We start from the raw sequence: 12,406 nt of genomic DNA on the forward strand, positions 1-12,406 counted from the left end.
CATGAAAGCTTAAACTGGCCAAAGGACATTTGTGTGTACCCAAAGCCATCATAAAATTATGAAAACACTGCAGGCTTGTAAAAGACCATTCATTCTACCTAGAAAGTCATTTCAGTCTCATTGTCAAGGCGGGGAATGGCAGAAGTGTGGGGTTAAGTTCCCCATGTGCCCTGACAGCGCTGTCCTACTTGGGCACTGCAAAACAGCCCCCCAAAACGGGGGGGGGGGAGGGGGGGCGGGCGGCAGGAGAGGGCTGCGGCCCTTCGCGGCACGAGTTTCGTTTCCCGGTGTGCCGCCAGCCGCCGCCGCCCCTCGCGGCACTTTCGTTTCCCGGCGGCGTTGCCGGGCGCGCTGCTCCGCGATGCCGCCGCGGGGCCGCCGCGCTGCGCCGCGCTACGCCGCGGAGCTGCCGGACGCCCGGCTCCTGCACTTCGCGCTGGCGCCGCCCGGCGCCGCCGCCGCCGGCAGCCGCCCGCGCTGCTTCCCGCCGCCGCCGGCGCGCTGCTACTCGCTGTGCGTGCCGCGGGCGGGCGGCGTGCGGGCGGCGCGGCTGCACCGCAGCCTGCAGCAGCGCCTGCGGGAAGGGCCCCTGGCGCGCTGCCGCGTGCTCCCGCTGCTCTGCTACGCGCCGCGCAGGCCGCCGCGCAAGGGCTTCCTGCTGCAAGACCCGCGCGGCGCGCCCGAGACCGAGCGGCGCCTGGCGGAGCTGCTGCGGGCGCAGCCGGCGCCGCGGCCGCCGCTGGCCGTGTACGAGGCGGACGCGCGGGGCGCGCTGCGGCAGCGGCTCTGGGCGCTGGCGGCGGGCGGCGGGCGGCGGCTGCTGCGCCGCGCGCGGGTGGTGGCGGCCGCGGCGCCGCCGCTGCACCCCGCGGCGTCCGCGCTGCGCGGCGGCGCCCTGCCGCCCTCCGCGCCCGCCGCCCGCGCCCGCCTGCGGCAGGTGAGCGCCACGCCCGGCCTCGGGGAGCCGCGTGCCCGGTCCCCGTGCCCTCGCCAGCCCGTCGCTCGGAAGCGGCGTAGGTGGCAGGCGGGGGCAGTCAAGGGTTGGCTCTGTCCTTGCAGTGCGCGTCCGTCATCCCCGAGGCCGGCGCTGTGCTCGAGGTCCTGGAGAAGTGTCCCAGGCGCCCGAAGAAGGGGGATTTTCCCGTCGTAGTCGTTGAGGGGTTGGATGCAACAGGTAAGAGCGCGATGGGAATGGAGAATCGTTTTCTTTCATGTTATCTGATGATAAATAGTTGAAAATAATGATTGCCCCGACTTTCATCCGTGCGTAAGGCTTAAGAATTCCAAAAAAATGAAAACCTGTCACATACTCGGATGAATTAGTAATTGTAAATATCAGTCTGCCTTCCCTTATTTGAACATACACTGATTTGCGTTCAGTGGATGAATTCCTTATCAATGCTAATGAAAGACTACAAAAGGTGGAGTACTGGAGATTAAATCGCTTGTGCAGTTTAGGAAACGTAATTTTCCCATAGAGTTTTCAAATCAGTAAAATAGTGACAGTCTGATAAACTTGTAGCAGTTTTTCATTAAAAGTTACCTTCTGAATAACTTTGCTTTCTGTGTCTTCAGTTAAAAAGAACTGAAAATCCCCCCTAAAAAGAATGCATGTATAAACGGTGTGATGATAAAAATTAATCAGTGTGGCGACATCCGTGTAGACTGCTGACTAGAAGGATACTGGAATGGTTATGTAGAGAAATTGGCCTGTATAATGCTTTTAAAGGAGGGAAGACAGACAGCTGGCAAGGGGGAGGAGAGAAGGCCCTTAGCGTGGGAAGTGGAGTAATAATTCCTTGGATCAGACTCATAATCATTTTCTGCTGAAAACCTTATCACAATATTCTCAAGTTACATAGTCGGGTGTCAGAACATATGCTCCAAATGAAAAGATAAGAGCATTTTCCAGTTTTTAAAAGTCAATTGTATCTGATACGCAATATGACAAATGTTTCCTTTTGTAAATGAAATGCAGGCAAAACCACTGTAACCGAGTCTGTTAAGGACGCTCTGAATGCCGTTCTGTTAAGGTCGCCACCAGCTTGCATCAGCCAGTGGAGGACGACGTTTGATAACGAACCAACACTCATTAGAAGGACATTTTATGCTGCGGGCAACTACATTCTTGCTTCAGAAATAGCAAAAGCATCCACTCAATCACCTGTGATTGTAGACAGGTTTGTAAATTCAAGAAATCCTCTTGTAACAGTGCCGTCACCCAGTCATTCAGTGTTGCAGGCAAAAGCTGTCAGTGATGCCTTCTGGGAGTCTCCTTTTTGGGAGCGCCACTTTGCAAGTAGTCTGGTAAATGTAAGCCTTCAGAAGAATAATACCTAAGGTAAGAGTCAAGCGTGGGGTTTTTGTCACCATACTGCCCATAACTGGTTTCAGGACACTCGCAAAGTGTTGCGTCTTCAGCCAGGAGTAGTGGAGGTGTGTGCTGCGCAGGGCAGCCCGCAGCAGGGCCCGGGGATGGCTGTGCCGCGCCTGCACGGGGCTGCCTCTAGAAAGGCTTGAGGTATGGCTGGATCAGTGACTGAATTTAGGTGGACTTGCTCTTTCAGGATGTAAAGCCAGAAGTCTGCTTCTCACTTTGTACACAGAGCCACTTAATTTGCCCATTTTATTTGTGCAGAAGTATGATTATTGCAATTTATGTCCTTGACTCACCTGTTAGCATTATTATATTTTTTCTGATTCTTTTACTTCTTTTATCTCTGTTTTTCATTTCACAAGTCTTTCATAAATCATCCTATGTTACACTTTCTTTTCTATATTGTTTTATTTTTCTCTGCTTCTGTTTTTTTTCCTTTTCATTACATGTGAAAGATCAGATTTACCCAAGAGCATATAGCCTTCATTTCCAAAGCAATCTTTTTCTCATTAGAAGTGATCAGTTCCTTCTGAAGTCTAGATATTAATTTTACAAGGGAAGTAGTTGGTACTGAGCAAGTTTTAAAAAAGCTGGCTCTCATTTTAGTGACTTTAAATGGGACTGAATTCTTTTGATGTCAGACTCCAGCAGCATACCTGGATGAAAAGCCCTTTTGGGACTTAACTAAGTACGTATATTTGAACTCAATGCGAGTTGTTGTTACTCAGGCTTCTGCTGTTGGTTTTGTTTTATTTGTGTCTTTTCTTGTTTTCACTGCATACACAGCTTTCAGTATTGTTCTTAATAAAGAAAGTTTAGATGCAGTTTGAAACCCCTTTCTTACATCAGTAGATATGCTGTAACCTCTCGCCTACAAACATACACAGAAGCTGTTTGTAGGTGTGTGGGTGCTATTTTTAATCATCATCAAACCCACTAAAGTACATAAAAGACAGTGCCTCACAGTGGTTGCAATGATAAACCCAGGTGAAATGCACAATTGTTAATCAGGTTCTTTCTTTCATAGTTGAAAACTATATATTCTCTACCATGCATAAAGTGGCATGATTGGAACCACAAAAAAGGGGCTTGATGTTTGGATTTGGACATATAATGTAACTCTTTCTCATTTGATCTCACTACAGGAGAAGAAGTTGTTTGACAGCAGTATTTGGAACACTGTTTGCCTAATATGTAGCTTCTGGCATATGTTTTAATTAATAATTCACAGTAATTCTAAATATTGTATTGAGTATTATTGCTATTTTAAGAAATAATTGATAGCACAGAACCATTTTTCACAGTTCCCTTCAAAATCACAGGGTCACCTACCAAGTTAGTCATTATTGCACTTATGGTCCTACTGAGACCTGCCTTCTGTATTAGTGAAGTATTAGTGTCCTTTCTAAAATTTCTCTCTCCATTTTGTGTTTTCCTGTCAGATACTGGCACAGCACAGCTGCCTATGCAATTGCCACCGAAATAAATGGGAAAGTCGAGGATCTTCCACCCGCTCACCATGAGGTATACCAGTGGCCTGAGGATCTCCTTAAGCCTGATCTTGTTCTTCTCCTGACTCTCAGCCCTGAAGAGAGGATCCGGCGGCTGCAGGGCCGAGGGCTGGAGAAAACAAAGGAGGAAGCTGAGCTGGAGGCTAACAGCTTGTTTCGCCAAAAGTACGCTTTAATGAGGAATAAGAGGGTGGGGTCAATCTCGGCTCTTTTGGACTCAGTGGCAAAATGCCCTTCTGCTCACAGTATTGAGAACGGTTTCCCATAGGTTTAGGCTTTGGGGATTTTTTTTTTTTTAAGTAAGATTTCGTGGCTGACAAGGAGAGTAAATTCTGTTGTTTCTCACTGAAGATGTTTCAAAGCTGCAGGCGTAGAATTTCATTCTCTTGCAGAGGAGTTCAGAATCAAAGTACTGTCTTTGTCATTGCTGCTTCTCCTCCTTGGATTCCTTTTTGGTGTCCATGTGACATGCTTGGCATCATGTGACACCTGATGAGTCATGAATATCACATGGGTGTTTTGAGTAAACATATACTCTGGCCTGTACGGGACATCTGCATCAGGCTGGCAGATATGAGACAACCTATGGACCCTTTCTGGACTAGCAGCTAGAAGCTAAATGAGATATTCTAAGGCATCTCAAGCATTACTAGATACATGTGTTGAGGCAACCAAATTGCACGCTGGGTATCCTACTTCAGGGTGAGCTGAATTGCTGTCTGGGCACCCCTGGATGTATTGATTAGATCGTCATTGTCTCCAGTAGAAGCTGAGAGACCTAGTGCACTTGCAGCCATTTCCAGGCAGATGCTTGAATATAGCTACCTGCACCTACAAATCTCAAAGCTAAAATCCACCTCTAGGGTTTAACATTTCCAGAGATGACATACCTTAAGAGTATTCATTGCTTAATTTTGACATAAGCTCTGTGCAGACACACACAGTTGAACCTGCAGAAGAACAGGTTAGCTAAAGGATCATGATGCCATTTAAGAATCTTTCTTTCTTTCTTTCTTTCTTTTAATTCTGCTACTTCTCATTGCCTCTACAAAAACCTTTGGTTATTTCTGCTTTTTAATTGTGTCAGCCTGGATGTGAGAACATTCAGAGTCTTGCTCAACTGCTTTTATGACTTGAGGCCTGAATATTTGACATTATTAATTCTTGTGGGAACAGAGAAGATGATATTTATTGCTCATTCATATTGTGAGAGGCTAACTATGGGAGAGCTCTGTGTTATGAGAAAGTTTCTAGTCTAAGCAAGGAGGTTTTCATACTATTTTCAGTTTCAGCAGCTGGTTGTAAGTGAAGAATTAGGAGTTGGTAAATGGAGGATTAGCAAAGCTGATTTCAGGAAAGGGTTAAATGATGTAACCTTTCTGCAGTTCTCCAGTGACTCCAAGCTTAGATCAGTGAGCACAGCTACACAACACCATGCCACATGGTGCACGGACACCGTAGCTGGCTGTGAATAAATTAGCTCAGGCATTAGAAGCAGTCTGTCCAGTGTGCTGCTAAACTGTATCATTTCCAGTGCCCAAGCTATTAAAAAAAAAAAAAACTTCAGTGTCATGACATGAGAATATTGGTAGGTCGCTGTACAACAGTGTCGTGGAAACTATGCTCTTTGAGGTTCTTATCACAATAGTTACTAATGACTTGTTGCTCTTTGCAGTAGATCTCCTTCTTAGCTTCCTATTACCTTTTTTTGTGTCCCCACAGTGCCAATATTTTCTCCTGAGATGGATAACTAATTATGTCATTTCATATCCCTGCAATCTGGGGTTTTATTTCTCTTTTTTTGTTTTTAAATAGAGTTGAAGAGTCATACAGACGGATGGTGAATCCTGCATGCCAAGAGGTTGATGCCAGCCCTTCCAAGGAAGAGGTTCTCAAGACAGTGTTACAACTAATTAAAAAACACTGTGCTCTGTGAAAACAACTTCTGTGTAAAGGCACTAAAAATACTTTTTATTGTCCTCTGTTTCTGCTACATGAAAACACACTGAGATGTGTTTCCTCCCACGGATAAATCTTTTCTTTCTTCTATCTTTAGTAATCATGGCAGGTTTTCTGTTTCACTGTTGCCTAGTATGCTTTTCTGTATGGGGCAAGATACAGCTCCTGTGTTGTTCAGCATTCCTAGCAAAGCCACAAACATGCCACAGTGTTGTATCAGGTACATGAGGGCAGCGGTGACATTTCAAGATGTCATCATGTTGCAAAATCACAAGGAGGATCTGCTCCTGCTCTTGCTGTGAACCAAAATTTGGTAGATTACAGCAGGAATATTAGGTGCAGAAGGAGATGCTGGAATTTAATCCAGCAGAAAGCCAATAAGATGATCGTAACATTTAGGAAAAAAGAACCTGGTGGCCAAGTGTTTGCTGGAAGAGAGGATGAGCAGCTGCTGTTGTGATGAACATCCTCTAAAAAATGTGTAGTAAATAGGGGCCAGTAAGCATTTAGGCTTCTAGGCCTGTTTACAAGCCTGTTGACATATGCGAATGAAATATCAATTAATTTCAGAGGGAAATGGGAGAATGCTGACATATTAGAAACAGAGACCTGAGAAGAATCTGAAATTACAAGTATTTGGTAAATAATAACTGAAATATTTTTCTGCACAGCATTTTCTCTATCTGATTAACAAGCTTGTTAATGTGAATTTGTGTTCCTTTGAGAGACTGTGAAATGAAAAACCATAGAAAATTTGAGCAATGGAAATAGTTGTACCTTTGCTTTATTGTTTTTTTTCCCCCATGTGCTGAGTGTGAAAGCAGGCAACTATCAAAACCTCAGTTCTGCAAAGGTTTATTTTTATGTATGTTGGTTTCATTATCATTATTCTTAAGTATAAAACAAAACATATGCGTAAGTCTTTCTGAGGTCAGACATGAACAACAGTTCAAGAAAGAACCTAAATAAAATGTCTTTTTATTTAAAACACTGCTTATGCTTTCCTATGTTAAGTACAGTTATTTATGAATCTATCCTGTCAGTAGAAATGTACTCAGAATTATGGTCCCTATATCCAATGTGTATATGCACGGGAGGAAGGCGGTAGAAAGAAAAACTTCCAAAAATCATATTGTTACATTTAAATGTGTTTTATTAATGTATTGATTAATATTTTTGATTATATGCTATTAATGTAATAAATTTGTACTTACCATTAAAATGTGCTGTTATATTTGGCTTATTATGTGTATAGCAGTAGCGTTGGGATTCACCACCCAGGCAGTGTGAGCAGAAGTACATAGTTGGAGGTGATCCACTTCACGTTTTTGTGCACAGTGTCCAAAAAGACTTTACTACTCAGAAGGTGTATAACAAATTAAGAGGTTTGTTCTGGATGCTGATACGCAGCCGCAGGTGGGAAAGAAGCAGCATGGATACACAACGATTTGCTGTGAAAGGAACTGAAGTCCCCTGCAGACACGGGAGGAGTGCAGCGCCCGTTACACTGAGCAAGAATTTCACCTGCTTGATGTGCCTTGTGTTATGAATTATTTTTGCTGGGAAGTTTTAATGGCTGCAAGAGGTCAGGATGTTGATTGCATTGCCAAAATATCTGAGGCTTCAAATAATTCCATGTAGATTCGGGAATTTAGGCTATGTCATAGTAAACGGAACTGTTTTTCCACAGCTTTGGAGCGGGAGCATTCAGTTAAGCAGGGAGGAGAGCGCGTGAGCCAGCACTGGCCCGTGGGTGCTGGGCTGCCCCGCGCGATCCCGTGGCAGGGGCAGCAGCTGGAGGCTCCCATTTTTCCCACTTACCTGCGGCCAGGCTACGTCGGAGGCCAGGAGTCAACTAGCACGGTGAAGGCTGCTCTGTGTCAGTTGTCCTCAAAGCATACATCACTCCATGGCATGTTCAGTTTATTACTATTCTGATAAATTTACTAATTTGCTATCTTTCTAATTACTAGCACAGAGATGGCTTTAGGATTTGAACCTGCAAAGATCCTGATACTACAGTCCTAAGAGCATTTAGGGGTCTCAGACCAGCAAAGCAACATACGCATAAATTTGAATTCAAGCTTCTCAGTAGATCTACTAAAGTTGGTGAATCCAACCCTTACTGAACAAAGAGCGCTATTTGTAACATGGAGGTGTTCCTTGCAAGTCAAAAACAATACTTTCATTGGTCTAAGATAAAACTTTTTGTACTTTTTAATATTAAAAAAAAACAACAACCTTCCAGCCTTTTGTATCAGGAAATTTTACAGGACATTATATTTTACTTTATAGAACTCACCATAGTATTTTAATCATTTTTTTTCTGTCTTTAGCCTTATTTACTCCCCCCCCCCTTTTTTTTTCAGTCTAGGAGCAATAGATACTTACATAAGATGGTATTAGTTGCCCAAATATAGATATCCTGGGCCAGTTTAGTCCTCCCTAAGGATTTTAGTACCTCCCTACGGTACCTGAGATGTCTGCATAGGGCTGCCAGATATGACACAAGACATTTGAGTGACCTGTTCATCCATACAGTGGCAGCTGGTGGCCTGCAGGGATACCATATGGTGCCTAACATGGCGCTAGTTGCCCATTTAAGCAGTGAGAGAGTTAGAAAAAGAAATACGCAGCCTGTTTGGACTCTGCCGATGTTAGCAGATGGTGTGGAACAAGTAGGGCAGCTCCAGAGAGCAGAAGAGCTGGTGCTGAGGACCCAGCATGTGCCCTACATGTAATTCAAAGATTTATTTTGGACTAGCTTTAATCTGGTTGCACGGACCGATCTCACACCAGCAGCTGTAGTGCACTAAGCATGCTCCTAGACCAAATCTTTAGGTTGAGTTTCATCCGGACAGAGTCCAGTTCACACACATCGGAACCGCTTCATGATGCAAAACAAAGTGTGGAAAGGCGGGATGATCTGAAAAAACCCTTTAAGGAGCGCATACCTGATCCAAACTGAAATGCTAATGTGGATGCACCCCTAATCTTTTGTATGTTGCAGATGGAATGGAAAGGTTTGCTTGGAGCCAAAACAGAATTTGGTTCTTTAATCCATTATACTAGTGGGACAGGCAGAGAGTTTGAAGAAATAAGTCAAGGGCAGGTGAACACTGACACATGACTTGGGGTCCTGTTTCCCCAGCATCCAGATTGAGGGCTAATCTGGAACATGCCACAACTCCTTTTGGTCCATGCTCCCAGGCTTTTCTCAGGTGATGCCCATGGAGATGGGGCAGGGAGAAGAGTGGATCATGGTGCTTGCTGTGACCCATCCTGCCATAGAATGGGGGTAGCCCAGCTGCTCACCCTGTCCTGTGAGCAATAAATGGTGCTGTCAGGTTGAGAGGCATCTAAACCACTATCCTAAGCAAATATTATGCTTTAGCAGTGAAATGTAAGGCTGGTATTCAGCCGTTTCCCCCCAACAAAAGTAAAAGTTTGGAAGGCAAAGACTAATTCCCCAGGAGTCAGAGGCTAGGAGATGACTTACAGGCTCTTTCAGAAGACATGATGTATCTATTTCCATTTGAGATGCAATTTCATAGGATTTTTACTGTTATTTCCCATATCCCTATCAAGCAACTTTATATACAAACTGATGTTTCATAAAGTAGGAGTCACTGCGCTGAATTCCTAAAACTAACATATAATATTAGGACATCCAGTGATTCATCAGTTTTATTTCATTGATCCATATTTTACGTAGTCCCTCCATAACATTACCAGCTTCTCGAGATTTGCCTAAAATGTGCATGCTGCATCCACTATCAATGCCTGACAGTTTTGGAGGTAGGAGAATCAGGACACTCCCTGGGACTTTGATGGAAGGAAAAATGTCTTTGTTTAAGCCTATAGTAAACAAAGAGCCCCAAAGACTTTTCTCTTGTCTTTTTTTTAAAGGAATGAATAATTGCTAGTTGTCTGTTAAAATTCATTAGCTTTTTCAGTCTCAGTTCCTCTATTTTCTTAATTTGAATATTTGAAGAAATGCATAAGACTGAATTGTTGCTGCAGGGGGCTTGCGCTGACTTTGATCTTTTAAATGGAAAACTGTGTTCAATAAAATTAAATCAGCTCTTTTGTAAAGACAAAGATCATCACCCTCTGGCTTAATTTAGCGAAACAGATGTAGGGTTAATGTAAATATGCAGTCATTGTAATGTGAAACAAAAGCTAGAATACCCTGTCATTAGTTAAAAAATGCATTTTGTGTTACCAGCTGGTCAGGCATGACCTTTTATTCAGCCATAGAGACAGTGCATGTCATGTACTCCAAAGCCAGTGAAATATGATGGAAAGTGTCCCTGTGTCTGCAAACTCATTGCTTATGAAAAGAGCCAGCCAGATAAAGCTCCAGTTTAAAGACTGGGCAGGTACAAAATGAACTCCAGTGGGCTAATTCACTCTTTCTCCTGCAGTCCTTCTCCCAGGGCCTGTTGTACAGGTGAAGGGTTAATGCAGTCTGCATATTTACTTCAGCTTTGAGTTTTTCTTTCATGAAATATTCTGTGATCAAGTGTGCATATCTTTCCTTGAAACAACAAAAGACAAAACTGCAGAATCAAGACCAGATCGCACAGCTGCAAGTCTCCTGGGCCAGGGACTCCGAGGCTTTTGTCAGTGACATGCATAAACTTATAAAGCTCCAGATGCAAATGAGAGTCTTCCCTGGCTCTAGTGGGTGTCAGCCAGATTTACACTCAATGGGAATAGTGCGATGTACCACGCTACAGATGGGGATCTCTAGATGTACCATGCTAAAGAGTCTCACCCTTAGATGCGAGGAATTCTTGGTATATTGGCACACAGCAGGTATTGTGTTGCTGCTGTATCTGCAGTTTGTCTGTCTGGATCCAGTTGCATGTACCCCTCACTCCCAGACCGTGTGTGAGCTTTTGAGGTGAATGCCCCACGCGGAGAAATGTGCTGGTCGCCAACCGCAGCTCGCAGGGGCCTTCCTTTCCCACCCACAGTCCAAAGGGCTGGCAGGAGACACAGCACAGACTTCTGACACCCCTGAACACTCATCCCAACCCTCCAAAAAAAACCCAGTCCAGACCATTTAAGTCTTTTTTTAGTTTTCACTCCAAAATGGGATGAACAGATTGCGTGTCAAATTGGGGCAGAAGAAAATGTCTCTGTGCTAATATTTTTATTCCAGCTTTCTCAGACTACAGCAATATTTTTTACAGGAGCTGATCTCATAACTGTGTGTGTTCTCATAAGATCAATATAGATCTTTCTTAGTAATGTAGTTTATGTATTATTTTTGTGTATTACAAATGTGTTTTGCTCAAACACTCTGTTTTTTTCTCTGCTTTTGTATTTTCCATATGAGATTTGTGTGGAAAGTGGAAAATAGGCTATTTTAGTGAAGTGAAAGCACTCGCAGTTAGCTTTTATTTATCAGTTCTCAGCTTCTGAACTGCTGCTGGGTTTAACTGTGGCATTTGGGACCAGAGATCTTTAAACTGGGTTTGACTTGGCTTCACCAGCTTCTGAGTTACCAGGAGCGTTCCCATATGACTGTTGTAATACAGCAGAGTTCAGTTGTAGAGCTCATCTACTTTTAATTTACATCTGACTCCCTCAGAGGATGTATCATCTATGCAACAAACTGCTCTCTAGGTACTGTAAAAAGCCTCTCTTTTATATGTGTGGGAGTTTCATGGAGCAAACAGCTAGGAAATGATCTGAATGTGGTATCTGCATAGGAAATTAAAACTTGTTTATCTGCAGCTGCAATTCAGGGGAAGCACCTATATGTTGCGTTGTCAGCAATCACCTAGAAAAGATTCACTTTCCCGAAGAGTTTGATCTTAAGTAGAAATTGTTAGGTATATCACAAAGTTTTTCCAATAAATCTGACTCTGTTGGGAAAAAAACTGTTGCTGGCATAAGTCCCTAGAGACACTGGATCTACAGGGTAGATTTTCAGGATGATTTCACAATATTCAGACAGGACTATGTGGGGGACGGGGGTTGTCAGCCTCATCTTCTTTTGCAAAGAAATCCTTCATGGCAGTGCTTTCCAGGGCAAAATAGAGCAGCTGAAGCACTGTCCTGGAGAAGGGGAGCAGAATGATCTGCAGCCACTTGTATACACAAGTTTGCTGGCTAAATTGTCCCCAACCTCCACCCTAAGCACAGCGCTCTGGGACGCTGCACATGCCTCAGAAACCTGATCAAACAAAAATCCAGGAGGCTGCAAAAGCCTCTCAGGGAGAGTAAGGGAAAACAGGGAAAGTCTTCCAGCACAAACGGACCAACCTGAGAACTGCCCCCAGGTAGCAGCCCACCATGCTGAGAGGAGGTCTGAGTCAGAGAGCAAACAGCGGGGGCCGCTACATTCAGCCCACGGTATAATAAAGAATGAGGCAGGAAAAGTAAGGAGTCTGTCATCTGTTGTCATCATTGCTGAGCTGGAGCCACTGACTATGTATCGACTGTATTGGGCAGGCAGTTTCTGCTGGCTTTTGGGATGCTAGTTTGAAAGAAACTAAGCTTTGCTGAGAGGAGAAGACAAAGGAAGAGAAATGTTTCTAAATCA

At 44.2% G+C, this 12,406-nt stretch overlaps 1 protein-coding gene across 1 annotated transcript; it reads left to right on the forward strand.

The window, feature by feature from the left end:
• Positions 1-327: 327 nt before the first annotated feature.
• Positions 328-7,069, forward strand: CMPK2 (cytidine/uridine monophosphate kinase 2). Its single transcript, XM_064508493.1, has 5 exons — positions 328-937; positions 1,060-1,174; positions 1,979-2,180; positions 3,820-4,053; positions 5,704-7,069. The coding sequence occupies exons 1-5, from the start codon at positions 362-364 to the stop codon at positions 5,822-5,824; spliced, it is 1,248 nt and encodes a 415-aa protein (XP_064364563.1). The 5' UTR covers positions 328-361; the 3' UTR covers positions 5,825-7,069.
• The last annotated feature ends 5,337 nt before the right edge of the window (positions 7,070-12,406 follow it).

Source organism: Dromaius novaehollandiae, chromosome 3, assembly GCF_036370855.1.
Source record: "Dromaius novaehollandiae isolate bDroNov1 chromosome 3, bDroNov1.hap1, whole genome shotgun sequence".
In the NCBI taxonomy this organism is placed as follows: Eukaryota; Metazoa; Chordata; class Aves; order Casuariiformes; family Dromaiidae; genus Dromaius; species Dromaius novaehollandiae.